At 41.4% G+C, this 19,939-nt stretch overlaps 1 protein-coding gene across 3 annotated transcripts in view; it reads left to right on the top strand.

The window, feature by feature from the left end:
- Nucleotides 1-19,939, top strand: part of LOC122560491 (E3 ubiquitin-protein ligase MGRN1-like) — a 168,062-nt gene that overhangs the window by 52,816 nt on the left and 95,307 nt on the right. For all 3 annotated transcript variants that reach the window (XM_087998015.1, XM_043711141.2, XM_043711142.2), the window contains exon 4: nt 1,568-1,714. In XM_087998015.1, coding sequence (XP_087854141.1) covers nt 1,568-1,714 — 147 coding nt within the window. The remainder of the gene's footprint in view (nt 1-1,567; nt 1,715-19,939) is intronic.

The following is a 19,939-nucleotide window of genomic DNA, read 5'->3' as shown; positions in this document are numbered from 1 at the left end:
TGTGTGACAAATATTGACCTTTTTTTAATGTAATAATAGACTGCCTTTTGATTCTACTAAAGTGCATGACCTCACATTTTCCTGTAGTATACTCCATCTACCAAGTTTTGGACCACTCACTCGATTCATTTCCATCTCCTTGCAGATTCCTTATGTCATCGTCATAACATGTCCTCCTGCCTTTTTTTGAATTATCTTCTATGATGAGGTCAGCTAGGTGGGCCTCATAGAACGATGAAGGGCTTTTGCCCGAAACTTCGATTTTCCTGCTCCTCGGATGCTGCTTGACTTGCTGTGCTTTTCCAGCACCACTGTCATCTAGACTCATAGAATGATTTCCCTGATTGAGGCTGTTAACCTGGTCCAATGAGGAAGCCCTGACTGACAGATTAAAACCAGGAGTGTCAGAAATTTTGACTCTGAGGGAGCTGGATCACTGTCAACAACTTTCCATGTGTAAATAAAGGGTGTATTGGTGACAGGATACTGGCCTCTCTGGATTTATTTCAAATAAATGTTGATGCATTACACGCCAGCTCCACTCCCAAGTAATTAATTATAGATGGTAAATAATTGAGGTGTCAGGACTGATCCTTGTGGCACCCCATTAGTTGCATCTTTCCACCCAAAAACATTCATAAATCCTGAGCCTATTTTCTGAAGTAGTTTAACTTATCTCCTCATACTAAATAATCTTCTACACAGTAAATTAATATTCTTGCGTTATTCTGTCTTGATGAGTGTAGATTTAAAAGCTTCAAGAGCAATCTTTAAAGCAAAGTTGAATTAACTAAATAAACTTATGCAAGTTCCCCCAATATAGGTCAATCATTAACCTTCATAACATAATGAACCATTTTATTGAGAAGCAGGTACATACAAATATTAATAACATTTGCTGAATGACTAATTTTCCACAAATGCTAACCATGTACTCTTTGATTGCAATATGGCATTCATTTTCTTATCTGAAGTACAATTTCTGTTCATATTTCATTGAACAGGAGAAGTAAGGTGGTTGAGGGGGAGTGGGGAGAATTCCAGTTTTTTGTTAATAATGTTATTTGAGTGTTTTTGGCCACCCAAACAGACTGCTCAATGATGAGTAGTTTCAGGAATTTCTGTCAGTCAATTGTAGGTACCTTGGGTATGATTGGAAATGTGTATAACTTTGACTAGATATTTTGACCAAGTGATTTTGTGTAGAGGTTAAGAGAGTTGTGAACATGAAGTGCCATTGGTGTGCCAGAAATAAATTGTGGTGAAGGCAACTTTTGCAAACTTATGACATCGACAGTGTACTTGAACTGTAGATTAGAATGCTTACACTCTTGTTAGAGGTTTGTGGAGGTGGGTAGAGAGCATAACTTTATATAAATGAGCTTAACTACTTGATATTTTCTGTCCAGGCAAGAATGTTAACCTTGAATTTAAAAAAAAAACATTGTTTTGAGATTGACACAGGGTACTTAAATTGTCACTTAACTGCTGCTCCTTTGCTATTAATTCAGTATTGTTAATAGCTGATGGCGTATGTCAGCATGTATTTATATTTACTCCCTTACAGGTACAAAGATGAAGCTGACAGTCTGACAGACGAGAATGCAAAGCCAAAAGTGCTCTACAGTGTGGAGTTTACCTTTGATGCTGATGCGCGTGTTGCAATAACCATCTATTGTCAGGCAACAGAGGAATTCCACGGTGGTATGGCAGTGTAAGTGAATAAGGATTTTTAATTTTCAAATATCAGGTAAATCTATAAAATCCTATAGGATTTTCAGTTTGAAAATTTTGAAAGCTCATTTAAGCAATGTAGGGTATGACTTGACTAAATCCAATTTTGGCAAAATGTTTATTCAACCCACTTGGGACAGCCCTCTACTTTGCATTTATGTAACACCTTTAATATAGAAGAATTCCCCGAAGCCAGCTCATATGCAATCAGATAAATAAACAAAGTTGCAAAAGTCACTACTAGATAGGCTGACCAGAAACCTCTTGACATAACTGGGATTTATGGAGGATCACCTTAGAACACAAAGTATTACAGTGCGGTACCAGCCCTTCGGCCCTTGATGTTGCGCTTCCCTGTGGAACCAATCTGAAGTCCATCTATTCTACACTCTTCCATTTTCATGCATATGTCTATCCAGTGACCATTTAAATACCCTTAAAGTTGACGAGTCTACTACTGTTCCAGGCAATGCACTCCACGTCCTGACTACTCTGAGTAAAGAAACTACTTCTGACATCTGTCCTATATCTATCATCCCTCAATTTAAAGCTATGTGCTAGCCATCACAATCTGAGGAGAAAAGTTCTCACTGCCCACTCTATCTAACCCTCAGATTATCTTGTATGTCTCAATTAAGTCACCTCTTAACTTTTTCTCTAATGTTGGCTTGTGGCCAACAAGGGGCGAGGCCACATTAGGTTTTTCTACTGGGTAATGAACACTGCCAGGTGTTAGATTTGGAGGTAGTTGAGCACTTTGGTGATAGTGATAATTCAGATATGTTTATTATAGTAATGGAAAGGTATAGGTATATACCACAGGACAAGAGTTATAGCTGGGGGAAAGGCAAATACAATGCGATTAGGCAAGATTTAGGATATATAGGATGGGGAAGGAAACTGCAGGGTATGGGCATAAGTGAAATGCAGAGCTGATTCAAGGAACAGTATGGCCTGTCCTTGATAGGTATATACCTGGCAGGCAGGCAGGAAGTGGTCAAACGAGGGAGCTGTGGTTTAGTAACAACGTTGAATCTCTTGTCAAGAGGAAGAAGAAGGCTTATGTCAGGATGAGATGTGATGGCTCAGTTAGGGCGTTTGAGAGTTACATGTTAGCCAGGAAAGACCGAAAGAGAGAGCTCAGAAGAGCCAGGAAGGAACATGAGAAGTCTTTGGCAGGTAGGATCAAGAAAGACTCTAAAGCTTTCTATAGGTATATCAGGAATAAAAGAATGACTAGAGTAAGATTAGGGCCGATCAAGGACAGTAGTGGGAAGTTGTGCATCAAGTCCGAGGAGATAGGAGAGGCGCTAAATGAATTTTTTTTGGTCAGTATTCACAGTGGAAAAAGACAATGTTGTCGAGGAAAATACTGAGATACAGGCTACTAGACTAGACTGGATTGATGCTCACAAAGAAGAGGTGTTAACAATTCTGGAAAGTGTGAAAATAGATAAGTCCCCTGGGCCAGATGGGATTTATCCTAGGATTTTCTGGGAGGCCAGGGAGGACATTGCAGAGTCTTTGGCTTCGATCTTTCTGTCATCATTGTCTATAGGAATAGTGCCAGAAGACTGGAGAATAGCAAATGTTGTCTCCTTGCTCAAGAAGGGGAGTAGAGACAACCCTGGTAATTATAGATCAATGAGCCTTATTTCAGATGTGGGTAAAGTGTTGGAAAACTTTAGAAGAGATAGGATTTCTAATCATTTAGAAAGGAATAATTTGATTAGGGATAGTCAACATGGTTTTGTGAAGTGTAGGTCGTGCCTCACAAACCTTATTGAGTTCTTTGAGAAAGTGACCAAGGATGAGGGTAAAGTGGTTGATGTGATGTATATGGATTTCAGTAAGGCATTTGATAAGATTCCTCACAGTAGGCTATTGCACAAGATACGGAGGCATGTGATTGAGGGTCATTTTGTGGTTTGGTTCAGAAGTTAGCTAGCTGAAAGAAAGGGCGGTGGTTGATGGGAAATGTTCATCCTGGAGTTCATTTACTAGTAGTGTACTGCAAGGATATGTTTTGGGTCCACTGTCAGTTGTCATTCTTATAAATGACCTGATTGAGGGTGTAGAAGGATGAGTTAGTAAATTTATGGATAACACTAAGGGTGGATAGTGATGAAGGATGTTGTAGATTACAGAAGGACATAGATAAGCTGCAGAGCTAGGCTGGGAGGTGGCAAATGGAATTCAATGTGGAAAAGTGAGGGGTGATTCACTTTGGAAGGAGTGACAGGAATGCAGAGTACTTGGCTAATGGTAAGATACTTGGTAGTGTGAATGAGCAGAGAGATCTCGTGTCCAGGTACGTGGATCCTTGAATGTTGCCACCCAGGTTGATAAAGTTTTAAGAAGGCATATGGTGTGTTAGCTTTAATTGTTAGAGGGATTGAGTTTCTGAATCATGAGGACATGCTGCAGCTGCACACAACTGTGATGTTGCGTATTGGAGTATTGCGTATAATTCTGGTCACTGCATGAAAGGGAAGATATGGAAACTTTGGAAAGGTTCAGAGGAGACTTGCCACGATGTTGCCTGGTATGGAGAAGAGGCCTTACTAGGAAAGGCTGAGGAACAATTCAGCGCAGCACAGGCCCTTTGGCCCACGATGTTGTGCTGACCTGTGAAATCAATCAGGGACCTATATGCAAGAAGTATTTGTATTTGTAGAGCACCCCTAATCCATTGAAAATGCCCTAGGGAGCTTCACAGCATTGTCAAACAAAATTTGACGCTCAAATATGGTAGGAGGCCTTGGGTCAGGAGACCAAAATCTTTGTTACAGAAAGAGATTTGAAGATACATTAGGTAGAAAGAGTATTATATAAGTTTATCAATTTAAAAAGGGAATTACAGAGCTTGAACATAGTTGAAGGTATAGAAGTTAACAAGAGTTCTTGAAATCACAGATGTGCAAAAGCCCAGGCTTGGAGAAGTACTGAGATCTCAGTAGGTTCTTGGCAAAGATACCAGATAGTGGAGCAATTTTTAAAACTAGAATGAAAGTTATTAGCGATCGAGCTGCAATGTAATTACTGAGCGTGGAGTGATGGCTGAATGCAACATATTGGTAATTAAGCTATGGACAGCAAAGTTCTGAATGATTTCAAATTAATGGCGAACGCAAGTCCGGCCGGGACAGTATTGATTTATAAAGAGTCTGGAGGTGAAAGGGGAATAAATTATATCAGAAAAATAAACTGCAGATTCATTACAGAATCCAAAATTTGTTTCAAGGGCAGAACTGATTTTCAGTAGTGAACATATAGATGCTGACCCAATCTTTCCTGATCATCCTCAGAGGTTAGAGGATCAAGTGTAAGGGGAAGAAGAGATAACCAGAGCATGGACTTTGCTCTTTTCCCTATGTGTGACCATTGCTGTAGATGCTTGGTTACAATCATATAAGTAGGTGTGTAACGAAGCAAGGGGAGGATCCTGAATACTATAAAGGGTGAGAAACCTTAGATGAGGTGGTGTTGATTATAAAAAGCTGTAAAGGTGATGAAGGCACTTTACTTCATGCTGTTTATACATTTTCTTCACACTGTATTAATGCTGTGGCAGCAGTAGTGGTTCAAATTGAGTTGAAAGAATAAAATTGAATTTGGATTTTCTTTTTCCCAACTAACGCGTACTCAAGGACTTTGAAGAGCAAAGGGAGTGTGAAGATGGGATAGCAGTTCACAAGGTCAGACCTTTGAAAGTCATGGAGTGTGTTTTGAGTGGCAGTGTTCAAGTTTGAAATGAGACTGGATGTATCGCCACCGAAGTCAGTCCCCTGGTTTTTGACCAGGGATGGATGAAAACATCTTTCAAAGGGATGGATGAAAACATCTTTCAAAGGGATGGGATGGAATGGAATGGAATGAGGAGTGGGAACATTTCCTTTGTCTTTTAGCATGCTGGTTAAGATGACAAGTTGGTCAGTGAGCTTGCTGGATCAGCTGTTTTTTTTTGCCTGTTAATTTTACACCTTCAAATATAGCTTTCGTCAGGTCAGTTGTGGGTGGTGATTTTCTGGTTGGCATGAGATGAGCTTGAGAAGGTGTGAGGGCAGATGATCTAGCAAGTAAAGACAGATTCAACTTCAGGACGATGCTTGAGCAGACTGGAGGGGAGGTTTGACTTATGGATCAGAGAAAGGAAAAGTAACAGAGCTAGCTAAATGGGTGGTCTGTGTTTTGGTGATAAAAGCTTATGAACTCCTTGTACGACTTATTGTAATGAAGTGTAGAAGGGACAGGAGGGAATTGAATAGATGGCTGATAGTGGGGAAAAATAAATAAGCTGGACAATCTCTCGGATGACTTGAACCACTTGCATGTCAGTACATTCAATCTTCTTGAATTTGAGGAAGTGACGGGAATGGGAATGATTAAGTGTTTCTTTGGAACAAAGACATCAAAAGAGATAAAGAATTGCTTAATTCCATTCCCCAAGGTGTACTGTTGTTGACAGGGGACTGACTTCGGTAGCGATACATCCAGTCTCATTTCAAAGTTGAACATTGCCACTCAAAACACACTCCGTGACTTTCAAAGATCTGACGGGCCTGAAGCCATAGACACCTATTGCTCCTCTGAACTCGCATGATTTCGATTCCATATCTCCTGTTCTTGACCATTAACAAAATCTATAGCTTTTCCTAATAACGGTGTGACTGCTTTGTCGGACAATGCCCAGGTAACTCCCCCACACTGATGTCCTGCAATACGTGTAATTCAAACTCCTGTTCAGCATTGTTGATCTGAAATTGCTTGAGCTGCTAATGTAGGTGTCTGATTGGAATGCTGTCCAGCATATCACCTATCCTGCCATGTCTCCAGTCTTATTTTTTGGTTAAGTAACTAGTTACTCATGTAGGAAAGTAATAACAAGTTACAGTCTCTTAGCTTAGAGTTTTAAAAAAAAGCACTGAACTAGCTAAACACAAAAAGAATTTTAAAAAACTACCTTCTTCCTCTGCACTGCATTCCTACTTGCACTGAAGTCTCAGTTTTAGCAATCAGTTTACAGAGTGTTCTGTTCCTGATCACCATGTTCTCCCTGTGATAGCAAGCTCTGTCTACGTCTGTAGAGAGCTTATGACTCTTGCCCAAATGAGTTCCGCTTCTTTCATCAGTAGATCAACTTTATTCCAGCTGTTCGACAGCCAGCTATCACTGCCAGGTCCTGTTGCCTAAATATCTTAACCATGGTTTGTTTTCCAGTTTTGAAATTTCCCTTTGGATAAAGTGTCCAAATTTAATATTCTCTTCCCTGATAATTCTGTGCTTTACATTTTGTGTCATAGCAAGCACTGTCAATGAACTGTTTTAGTTGCTTAGTGGGAAGATGTACAAGTAATGCAAAGCCCATGCTGGGGATAAGTTTGGAATTATCCACCAATAAGGTAACAGTTCCAAGATCAACTGCATTTAGGCTGCCATATCGACAAAATTCAAATGGGCAGAAAAAGAATTATTTTCATCTTGAGTTGATTTCCCTTTTTGGTGTAACGCATCATGATTAATTGAAAACTTTGTTTCATTTCTGTCTGGTCACAATCCTTCCTGTTTGAGTTTTATTTAGTTTATACCAACAGATTTTTGGTCTTGTCTCTTGGACCTTGAAAAGAATTTGACATAAAAGAGGAAATCTCAACATTCTGGGATCATTTAAAAATGGAAATGAGTTATGCTGAATGTAATTGCTTTTTGCGCTCTGCAAAAGTTATTTTTGAATATAGATACAGGGGACAGGAGCAAACCATTCAGTCCCTTAAGCACATTCAGCCAGATTATGGATGATCTGTACTTAATTTTCCGTTATTTGCTCCCCTTCCATGATAGCTTCATGTTACCAAAATCCTGTTACCAATAAATATGGCAAAATCTCCACTTAACCCACTGTTCTGTCTTTTGGGAATAGAATTCTAGGTTTTCCCTACTTTTTAGTTCTTTTAAAAAGTACTTCCTGATTTCACTTTTAAATAACCTGGCTTTAGTTTTAATATTGTGTGATGTTTTCCAGGATCCCCCGTCAGTAGAAATATTCCCTTTGCTTATCAAATCTGTTTGCTATTTAATACATCGATTACATCACCCTTTAACCTTTAAACACAAAGGAATACAAGTTAAGTTTAGGCATTTATTCTCATAATTTGCCTCTGCAAGCATCAGTAGAATTTTTATTAATCTGTACTGTATTTCTGTCAAGGTCACTATGCCTTTCCTGAGAAATATTGCATACGTGTACACAGTGCTTTGTGTAAGGCCCAAATCAAGGCTCTACCATTGAAGCACAACTTCCTCCCCTTTGTATTACAAATCCTTTGAGATAAAGGCAAAAAAATCCAGAAGCTATCTTGATGACTTTATGGTCCACAATTCCTTCTCTCTTGTCATAAAAAAAGTTTGTATTCCAGTTTATTTTCCTCTGAAACAAAATGCATAACTTCACACTTCTCCCACGTTGAACCTCTGCCAATGTTTTAAGCCCATTTAGTTTACGTCTGGCTGTGTAACTTCCTGCTTCCATCTGCACAATTCACTGGGCCTCAATTTCCTGTCAACTTGAATGTGCAACTTGATTCTTTCACTCAAGTCACTGATAAATATGATAAAAGGTTGTCTCTACTGCAGACCCTGGAAAACGGTCCCTTATTTTGGGTGTCAGTTACCATTCATGTTTGTTCTTTTCCTCCACTGTTAAAACATATTTAAATGATTTAATTTAATAGACCTGCCTTATCTGTGTTCATATAAGTATAATAAAGAACTACAGTTGGAGGAGATCTGAAACAAAAGCAAAAATTGCTGACGAAACTCAGCAGACTCAGCATCATCTATGAGGAGAAAACACAGTTAACAATCAAGTTTGGTGACTCTTCATTATGTGTTCTTCAAGGTTCTGACAAAGAGTCATTGGACATGAAATGTTAACTCTGCTTTCTCCCCTCAGATACTGTTAGACATGAGGTTCGCTAGCAGTTTCTGCTTTTGTTTCACACTTGTGTTCATTATTGCTCCTACTTGTGCTGGTCATTGTGGTCATTGTGGTCGCTTGCCCCCCAATTCGAGGATGATGGTCGTCGTCGAGAGTGTGCACTGGAAAAGCACAGCAGGTCAGACAGCTTCTGAGGAGCAGGAGTATCAATGTTCTTGGCACAAACCCTTCATCCTGTGCTTTTCCAGCACTACACTCACAACTCTGATCTCCAGATTCTGCAGTCCTCACTTTCTCCTAGTTCAAGGATGATGTCTACTTTGGGTCATGGGTTTCTACATCTGGTCTTTCTGTGGAGAAATTGGAATTATTGCCTTTATCTCAAAGGATTTGTAATACAAAGGGGAGGAAGTTGTGCTTCAGTTGTAGAGCCTTGATTTGGGCCTTACACAAAGTACTGTGTACACATTTTGCAATATTCATCAGGAATATTTATCTTAGGCTGTTCCGGGAAGTGAGAAAGGAGGATTCAGAATTGGCTGGCTGACAGAAGGCAGAGAGTGGTTGTTGATGGAAAGTATTCTGCCTGGAAGTGGGGTCCCGCAGGGCTCTGTTCTTAGGTCTCTGCTCTTTGTAGTTTTTATAAATGACTTGGATGAGGAAGTTGAGCGGTGGGTTAGCAAATTTGCAGATGACACAAAGGTTGGAGGTGTCGTCGATAGTATAGAGGGCTACTGCAGGCCGCAGTGTGACAGACAGGATGCAGAGCTGGGCTGAGAAATGGCAGATGGAGTTCAACCTAAATAAATGTGAAGTGATGCATTTTGGAAGGTCAAACTCGAATGCTGAATATAGGATTAAAGACAGGATTCTTGGCAGTGTGGAGGAACAGATGGATCTGGGTGTGCAAGTACATAGATCCCTGAAAGTTGCCACCCAAGTGGCTAGGGTTGTTAAGAAAACACATGGTGTTTTGGTTTTCATCAACAGGGGGATCGAGTTTAATAGCCGCGAGGTTTTGCTGCAGCTCTACAAGTCCCTGGTGAGACCACACTTGGAATGTTGTGTCCAGTTCTGGTCACTCTACTATAGAAAAGATAGAGGCTTTGGAGAGGGTGCAAAGAAGGTTTATCAGGATGCTGCCTGGACTGGAGGGCTTGCCTTATGAAGAAAGGTTGAATAAGCTCAGACTTTTCTCTCTGGAGAGAAGGAGGAAGAGAGGAGACCTGATCGAGGTGTACAAGATAATGAGTGGAATAGATAGAGTCCATAGCCAGAGACTTTTCCCCAGAGCAGGATTGACTGAAATGAGAAGTCATAGTTTGAAGATACTCAGAGGAAGGTATAAAGGAGACGTCAGAGGTAGGTTCTTTCTGCAGAGAGTTGTGAATGCATGGAATGCGTTGCCAGCTATGGTGGTGGAAGCAGAGTCCTTGGGGACATGTAAACGACTGCTGGACATGCACATGGATAGCAGTGAGTTGAGGGTGCGTAGGTTAAGTTACTATATTTTACCTGAAAATGTGTTGCTGGAAAAGCGCAGCAGGTCAGGCAGCATCCAAGGAACAGGAGAATCGACGTTTCGGGCATAAGCCCTTCTTCAGGAGTCCTGAAGAAGGGCTTATGTCCGAAACGTCGATTCTCCTGTTCCTTGGATGCTGCCTGACCTGCTGCGCTTTTCCAGCAACACATTTTCAGCTCTGATCTCCAGCATCTGCAGTCCTCACTTTCTCCTCCTTACTATATTTTACATTAGGATTAAATCTCGGCACAACATCGTGAGCCAAAGGGCCTGTTCTGTGCTGTACTTTTCTGTGGTCTATGTTCTACAAAGGTATAGTGACCTTGACAGAAATATAGTACAGATTAATAAAAGTTCTACTGACGCTTTTGTGACCCACAGATATCCAGGTACAGGGCGCAAGATGTCCCATGAGGTAGAAACGCCTAAATTTCGGAATCTTTTTCCTTTCCTTCTCTGCCACCACTCTGTTTCCTTGTTAAGGTGCTTGGACTTGAAACATGAAGCAGCTTGATGGGCAAACGGCAATTTGTAGCAGATTGAACTGACATAGCTGATCCAGTGTTGGGTCTTCTCAGCAATGGTGTCCGTTAGAGAGAAGTGGCTGCCAAGGTATGAGAAGTGCGCAGCGTATTCTGGAGTATCTCCTTCAACATTGTTGGGAAATTGAATATTTGACTGACTAGATCTGAGTTGATATCAATTTTTCTTTCATTCTGCAATTTTTCAGGACAAGCTAAAACTCTTGTATGCAGAATTGAAGACATCTGTGGTGGTTTGCTAATTTGGTGCAAAGTAACAATGCTGCAGTCACCCCCATGCTGTAGATCAGAGATGACATTGATGATTTGGTTTACTTTCGGCATTCAAGAGACTGAAGTGAAATAGTTTTCCATCCAGGCAGTATTTAATAGTCACACCATAGAGCAGTTGATCTTTCAAAGAGGTGAATAGGCATTGTTAGGTAGCTTGTAAACAGGAGTCTTGCTTGGTATTAATCTGAATTTTTAAGGTGTCAGTTTCAGATCTGCAACTCAGTAGTTGCAGTCTTATAACCATGAGTCACTTGCAGGATTATGGTGAAGTTTTTGGACATCAAAATCTCTAGAGTGTAATCCATCGTATCTCATGATTTACTGACCTGATTGAACTAGTCTTGTCAATGAATACATTGAAGAGTTCCCTGTGATTGTCTTCTCATTTGTGTGGATCAGTTTGACAGCAAGACCAAAGCCATGCACTGGGAGGATTTCCTCTGCTACAGGAAGTAGGCAATTCTGCTGGTTGTGTATGATGATTTTCTCTGCTGTGGCCAACAGGGAACTAACTTGCTAATTTTCACATCCTGATTTATCTCCCTTCTTAAAATTAGTTACACATGTCATTTTCATGAAGTCTTGATGGGACCAAAAGTTTTAACAGCCTCAGATGGAATGTCAGCAGGTCCACAGCTTTGATTTAAAAAAAAACCTTTCACTACTTGTCACTCTCCTATCAATGCTGATACACGCATGAAATCTACCACAGGGTACTGGGAGATAGAGAATTAGTTGCTACTATGAATTTCACATTTGAATTGTTGAAAATATTCCTTCCAGCATTGATGGAAGGCACTTTCAGGAAAAGGAGGAATTCCAACAGAGATGTTACAGACTCTACAGCACAGAAAAGTCACTGTGGTCCATTGAATCTATATCAACCTGTCTACTCTAATCCCATTTTCCAGCACTTGGCCCATAGCCTTGAAAGTTATAACACTTCATGTGCTCATCCACGTACCTTTTAAAGGCTGTGAGCTTTCCTGCCTTTACCTGTCTTCTCAAGTAATGCATTCCAAATTTCCACGACCTTCTGGATAAATTATATTTTCCTCTAATCCCTTCTAAAATTTCCTGTCCTTTACCTTTATAAATCCTGCCCCTTTATTATTGATGCTACAACTAAGGGAATATCTGCTTCCTATCCACCTAGTTCATGTCCCTCATCGTACACATCTGAATCAAGTCCCATCTCCGCCTTCTCCTTTCTCAAGAAAACAACCAAGCCTATCCAGCCTCTCTGTTGATAACTATAGGGTTCCATCCTGGCAACATCCTGGTGAATCTCCTCTGCAACCCTTCCAGCGCAATCACATCTTTCCTGTAATCTGGTGACCAGAACTGCACACTGTACTCTGCCTGTGGTCTAACCAAAGTTTGGTACAGCCCCAACATAATCCTCCTGTTCTTGTAATCTGCGCCATGATTTATTAAAGGCAAGTGTCCCTTATGGCACCTTAACCACCCTATTGACCTGTCCTGCCACCTTTGGGGATCTGTGGACAATCAACCTAAAATCCCTCTGTTCCTCTGAACTTCTGAGCATCCTGTCATTCATTAAGTACTTCCTTGTCCTCTTCCTTCTTCGAAAGTGCATCACCTCTCAGTTGTCACAATTAAATCCTACCTGCTACTCATCACCCCTTTCTGACCAATCGATCCATATCTTCCTTAACCCAAGGCGTAATTCGTACTATTAATCGCCTAACCAAACACTGTCATCCACCAACCTACTGATCATTCTCTGCATGTTCTCATCTGTATTATTTATAAATATCACAAACAGTAAGAGACTCAGCCCTGATCCCTGTGGTATGCCACTGGACACAGGCCTCTAGCCACACAGACAGCCTTCCACCACGAAACCAAGTTTGGATCACTGTTGCCAAGTTATCCTGAGTCCCATGTGCATTTAACTTGTTGATCAGTCTCCCATGTGGGACCTTGTCAAAGACTTTGTTTAAATACAAATAGACTACATCAAGTGCACTATCTTCTTTTACACATCTGATTAACTTGGAAAACTTCAATCAAATTTGAGGCATGTGGGCGGCACGGTGGCACAGTGGTTAGCACTGCTGCCTCACAGCGCCAGAGACCCGGGTTCAATTCCCGCCTCAGGCGACTGACTGTGTGGAGTTTGCACGTTCTCCCCGTGTCTGCGTGGGTTTCCTCCGGGTGCTCCGGTTTCCTCCCACAGTCCAAAGATGTGCAGGTCAGGTGAATTGGCCATGCTAAGTTGTCCATAGTGTTAGGTAAGGGGTAAATGTAGGGGTATGGGTGGGTTACGCTTCGGCGGGGCGGTGTGGACTTGTTGGGCCGAAGGGCCTGTTTCCATACTGTAAGTAATCTAATCTAATCTAATCTAATGTCCTGCCTCTGGCAAGTCATCAAAACTATCCCTGGTCAAACCTTGCCTCTCCATGTAGAATTTTGTCTAATAGTTTCCCCACCACTGATGTGAGATTTGCTAGGATGTAATTCCCTGGTTTGTCCCTATTACCCTTCTTGAAAGTGGACCCACATTAGCTGTCCTGTAGTCCTTTGGCCATTGAGGAGTTAAAAATTTGGGTCACCACCTTTGTTCATGCTTGATCCAAAGTGGTCATGGGGTCAGGAGCTGAGCTGATCGGACCCAAACTGAGCATCACTGAGCAGGTTACTACTGACTAAGGGATGCTGCGTGATTATCATCAAGTGATGGGAAGTGAGAATAGTTGTTGTGGTTGTGTTCGCCGAGCTGGGAATTTGTGTTGCAGACATTTCGTCCCCTGTCTAGGTGACATCCTCCGTGTTTGGGAGCCTCCTATGAAGCGCTTCTGTCATGTTTCCTCCGGCATTTGTAGTGGTTTGAATCTGCCACTTCCAGTACAGATTCAAACCACTACAAATGCCGGAGGAAAGATCACAGAAGCGCTTCACAGGAGGCTCCCAAGCACTGAGGATGTCACCTAGACAGGGGACGAAATGTCTGCAACATAAATTCCCAGCTCGGCGAACAGAACCACAACAACGAGCACCCGAGCTACAAATCTCCCCCCAACTTTGAAAGTGAGAATACACTGAAGGGGATGGTATTTGACTGAGGTGGATTAACCTGCTTTTTGTGTGTCCACGGTCAGTTAAATGCCCTAGTGTTGCTGCACTGGAACAACTGGGTCGGGGGCGTGGCAAGTTCTGGAGCATGTGTCCTCAATACTGTTGCCAGGATGTTGGCAGGGTGCGTAGCCTTTGCAGTATGCAGTGGCTCCAGTTGTTTCCCTTCCATGAAGTGTATGGAATAGGTGGCAAACTGGCACCTATGATGCCAAGATGCATTATCCACTTGGCAATTCTGGCTGAATGTTGTCGTCACTGCTTTAGCCTTACCTTCTGCACTGATGTGATAGGCTCCTCTGTCTTTGGGCATGAAGATGTTTGTGGAGCTGCCTTCACCAATGAGTTTTTAATTGTCCACCATCTTTCCTGATGGGATGTGGCAGGACTGCAGAGCTTAGATCTGATTTGTTTGTTTGCTTTTTGTTTACTTAGCTCTGACTGTCACTAGCTGCTTTTTTTAAAAAAAAAATGTATGTGTGTCCTGGTTAGGCCAGCATTCATGCCTATTGTTAATTGCCCAGAGGGCAGTTAAGAGTCAACCACATTGCTTTGAGTCTGGAGTAACATTTAGGCCAGACCAGGTGAGGATGGCAGTTTCCTTCCCCAAAGGACATTGTAGAACCAGATGGATCTTTCTGACAATTGGCAATGGATTTGTGACCTTCATTAGACTCTTCAATCCAGATTTTTATTGTTTTCAAATCCCATCATCATGGTGCATTTCAAACCCTGATCTTCAGAACATTACCTTCGTCTCTGGATTAACAGTCCAGCAATAATCCCACTAGGCCACCGTCTCCCTTTTGCTATTTAGCATGCAACCAGTCCTGTTTCGTAGCTTTCAGCAGGTTGACTCTTCATTTTTAGGTCAGCAATGATGCTGCTCTAAGCATGCCCTCTGCAATCTTCATTAAACCTGGATTCTGAATTGAATTGTGTGTGTGTAGATTTTCTCTCATTTCTCTTCACATGTGGTTTATTCATTAGCAGGTTAGGCTAGATTCTCTGCACATACCCAAAGTAGTTTTGCAAACAGTGTAAATAAAAGCAGAAAATTAATTGACATTGATAAAGTAAATCTACAGAAGTGTGGCAGATGGATTTCAATATACACCTGAAAATGATAGAACGTGGGAACGTTTTAAATGGAGGCAAGTTAGAAACAGTGGTAGTTTAAAGATACTTGGGGGTTTGTGGGCAAAGATCATTAAAATGTCTTGAAAGTATGAAAAATAATCTAAAAGCTTTAATGGATTGCTAGCCTTTGAATTCTTGTCCTCTTGAAATAGTCATGCTTCAGTCATACTACTTAAATCTCTTGCAATCAAGGAAGACTTGCTTTTACTGTGGTTTGATGGATTCTGAGATAGCTGATAAATCCATTGCATTTTCTGCAGACTGTGCCACATATCGGGTAAGTCCTGCTTTCAAGGGTCGGGTGGATGAGATGCTTGGAGGTTCGTGGGCTCCCTGATGTTCTAACTTAACTCTATGCATTCCCAATGGGTCTCTTACTGTGGAGAAAGTGAGGTCTGCAGATGCTGGAGATTAGAGCTGAAAATGTGTTGCCGGAAAAGCGCAGCAGGTCAGGCAGCATCCAGGGAACAGGAGAATCGACGTTTCGGGCATAGGATTCCTGAAGAAGGGCCTATGCCCGAAACGTCGAATCTCCTGTTGCCTGGATGCTGCCTGACCTGCTGCGCTTTTCCAGCAACACATTTTCAGGTCTCTTACTGTGATCTGTTGCTTCTTCAATGACTCTCTGTTTGGGTCAGGGTCTCCCATTACTCGGGCGATGCTTGACTCTTTAGGGATGCTTTAGGGACTCTGTATGAGAGTTTTCTGTTGTGTCTGAGTTGCAGTACTTGCTTTGGGAGTCTGATGTTAGGCATGTGAATGACATCTTTGTTCCAATGGAGCTGGTTTTGACTGATTAATGCCATCATCTGAGCATATTGGCTTGAGAAAGGTTGGACTGCCTTTCTTGCCACAAGATTTGGAGGATCTTATGAAGGGGATGCTAATGGTATTTTTCTTGTGATTTGAGGTACTTTAGGAGGTTGTCCAACTCTCTGAAGCATCGAGGAGCGTGGTGATCACTACCCAGTAAATCTTGACTTTAGTCTCAGGTTTGAATTCTAGTTCTCAATACTCTTTTTTTTCTTTTCTCACTCAGCCAAAGGCTACACTGGCACATTAGAGGTGATGCCCATGATGATACCTTTATTAAGGGGAGGTTTCCATGACTTGAAAAATGGTTCTCATTTACAGAATCTCAATATTTATCTTAAATGGCACTTTATGCCATAATCTGCTATACAAAGACCTGGTTAGTCTGCACCTGGAGTGCTGAGCACAGTTCTGGGCAGGACAATTAGCAGTGGAGAGTATGTTTACCAGAATGATACTTCGGACTCGAGTTACATTATCAAAAGAGATTACACCAAAGGTTACCTTCCTTTGAAATTGGAAGATGAAAGGGTTTTTTGATTCAGATTTTTACCGTGATAAAGGACACAGATAGGGAAGATAGAGCTGTTTCTGCTGTTTGAGAAATCAAAAAGAACCAAGTATAATCTAAGAATTGCTGTTTGATCTTTCAGAAGTGATAGCAGTAATCACTTAAGTGACAAAGGAATCTCGAAGTTTAAAATCTCCCCCCCCCTCTCCAGTTGATGGTAGGACAATTGTAAATTTTACATACAAATGTGGAAGGTTTGTGTCAGCCAGAAATATTGAGGGACATAGGCAGAGTGCAGATATTTGGTCAAATATCAGCAATTCAATGATCTCACTGAATGCCAGAACGTGCTGAAGGGATAAGATGTCATTTATATTCCTACATGAGGGACAACCTGAGGGTAGGGTGTATGTGGAACAGAGGAAGTGGTAGAGATGAGTACAGTTGCAAAATTTAGAAGACACGTTTGGACAGATACATGGATAGAAAAAGGCTTAGAGGAGTATTGGCCAAATGCAGGCAAATGGGACTAGTTTAGTTCAGGAAACTTCTTTGTTATGGATAAGTTGGTCCGAAGGGCCTGTTTCCATGCTGTATGACCCTATGACTCTACTGTCAATTTATTTCTCTTGTCTTGGAAGTTTACCTTTTGTCAGTGTTCGCTATCTTCTCTCCCTGAAGCCCTATATCAAATTCAATCACATTGTTCCTTGGATGCTTCCATGCTGTTTATTTTAATTAATTCTGACTTGTTTCACATTGCTGCGGGAAGGCGTTGGAATGTCAGGAGGTGCACCGTGTGATATGACTGGGGATAGAATGGGAAATGGTAATGAGGAGGAGGGATGGTTATGAGAGCAATGAATGAAATTCAATTGGTATGGCATGAGAGGGATGACATAGGGATGGTTGCAGTAAAGATAGTAATTTCACCACAAGTGTTTTGTGAGTCCCTATTGGTTATAAAAAATGCCATTCTAGGCATTCTAGAATTTTTTTCTTTTACTGTGTAAGCTGTTCTATTTAGACCATAAGACATAGCAGAAATTAGACCATTTGGCCGTCCAGTCTGCTCTGCCATTCAATCATGGCTGATAAGTTTTTCAACTCCTTTCTCCTGCTTTGTCCTGTAACCTTTGATCCCCTTCACAGTCAAGAACCTATTTATCTCTGTTTTAAATATACTTCACAGGCAATGAGTTCCACAGATTCACCACTATGTAACTGATGAAGTTTCTCCTCATTTCCCTTCTAAAGGGTCTTCCCTTTACTCTAAGGCTGTGCCCTCTGGTCCTAGTGTCTCCTGCTAAAGGAAACATCTTCCCAATGTCCACTCTGTCCAGGCCACTCAGTATTCTGTAAGTTTCAATTAGATCACCCCTCATCCTTCTAAACTCCCTTGGAGTATAGACCCAGAATCCTCAAATGTTTGTCATGTGTTAAGTCTTTCATTCCTGGGATCATTCTCGTGAACCTCCTCTGGACCCGCTCCAGGGCCTATACATTCTTCCTGAAGTATGGAGCCCAAACCTCTGCGCAGTATTCCTAATGTGGTCAGACCAGATCTGTATAAAACCTCAGAAGTACATTGCTGCTTTTATATTCTAGTCCTCTCGAGATGAATGCCAGCATTTGTGTTTGCCTTCTTAATTACCAACTGAACCTGCAAGTTTACCTTAAGGGAATCTTGGACTATGACTCCCAAGTCCCTTTGCACTTCAAATTTCTGAATTTTCTCCCCATTTAAAAAATAGTCCATACCTCTCTTCATCTTGCCAAAATGTGCAGTTTCACACTTTCCCACGTTGAATTCTGTCTGCCACTTCTTTGCCGACTCTCCTAACCTTTCAAAATCTTTCTGCAGCCTCCCCACTTCTTCAATACTACCTGTCCCTTCACCTCTCTCTTTATATCATCTGCAAACCTCGTCAGAATGCCCTCCATTCCTTCATCCAGATCATTAATGTATAAAGTGAAAAGTTGTGGTCTCAACACTGACCTTTGTGGAACAGCACTGGGCACCAGCTTCTAATATATCCCCAATATCTCTACCAATCTACTTATTCCTTATTACAATTTACATACCTATGCTACTTGACTCTGATCTGCCTGTATTGCTCGCAAGACAAAGCTTTTCACTGCCTTGGTGCACATGATAATAAATTCAATTCAATTCAATTCAATTCAATTCACTATAGGTGGAATTTAAAATCTCCAATTATAACCATGTACCTTCTGATCCCATCCAACCCTGATCTCTATACTTAAACAACTCACTATTGCATCAATACTGTCAGAAGGTCTCTTCCCAATCTCTCTCCCTCTTTATGGCAACTGCTGATCTTTTATGAAGCCATCCTCCTCCAGTGTCTCTCCTCTGTTATCCAATTGGTTGAACCTTTCCTTGCCATTTGATTTCAATTGTCTAATCAGTTGCCACCAGAGAATCAGTTGCAGTGGCTTCCCTTTTGATTCTTGCACAGCCACATCAGAAGATTTCCCCCAGGGATATCATTTGAGCCCCCCGTGTCACCATCCAAAAAAAAAAATTCTGATTTCTGGTGCTGACCTTACCATCTCCCTGAACCCCTGCACTGTCTGTAAGGTAAGTGCATGTCCAACGTCCAAATGAGCAAATATGTCCTCCAAATAGTGGGATGTTAGATTCCATTATCTTCAATGTGACTTCAAATTTTATTTCTTCATCACTAATTCTGTCCCTTTCTGTGATAACTGTCTGAGGCAGATCATTGCAAGTTTTGTCATATTTGCACTCACAATGAGCTTCCAGTCATACATTAATCTGCCTAAGATTGTCTACTTCCACCTCTCACGCATTGTCTCAGTCCTCCCCATGTTACTTCACTTGCCACTGAATCCCTCATCCATGTCTTTTTTACCCTTTAGATTGGATTGTTACAATGATCTCTTGGTCTACCTGGTCCCTTTATAAACTTGTGCTTGTCTAAAACTCTTTGGATTGTATCCTTACTCATCCCCAGCTTTGTTCACTCTGCACCCCTCTGCTTGTTAACCTATTTTGGCTCCAGATCTGGCAATGCCTTGGTTTTAATATACTCAACTTTGTTTTCAAATCTTACAAGGCCTTTCCCTTTCCTGGTTCAGTAGGCTCCTTTCGCCACATACCTGTCCACTAAATCCACCTCCGCAAATCTCCAGATATCCCTCTTGCATGTACCTAATGTTAATGATGACGTTAATGATGCTTTTAGTTGTCAAGGCCCAGGCTCTTAATTCCCTCCCTAAATTTCTCCAGTGCTCATTTCTCCTTTATAATGCTCTTTGAAGCATTGCTTTTTGTCCAAGCTTTTAGTCCTCTGAACCAAAAACTGATTATGTGGCTTGGT

Source organism: Chiloscyllium plagiosum, unplaced genomic scaffold, assembly GCF_037043375.1.
Source record: "Chiloscyllium plagiosum isolate Xiang-an unplaced genomic scaffold, Cpla_swu_hap1 HiC_scaffold_20, whole genome shotgun sequence".
NCBI lineage: Eukaryota > Metazoa > Chordata > Chondrichthyes > Orectolobiformes > Hemiscylliidae > Chiloscyllium > Chiloscyllium plagiosum.
Note: the sequence above shows the minus strand (reverse complement) of the source record. Positions and strands in the feature narration are given on the sequence as shown.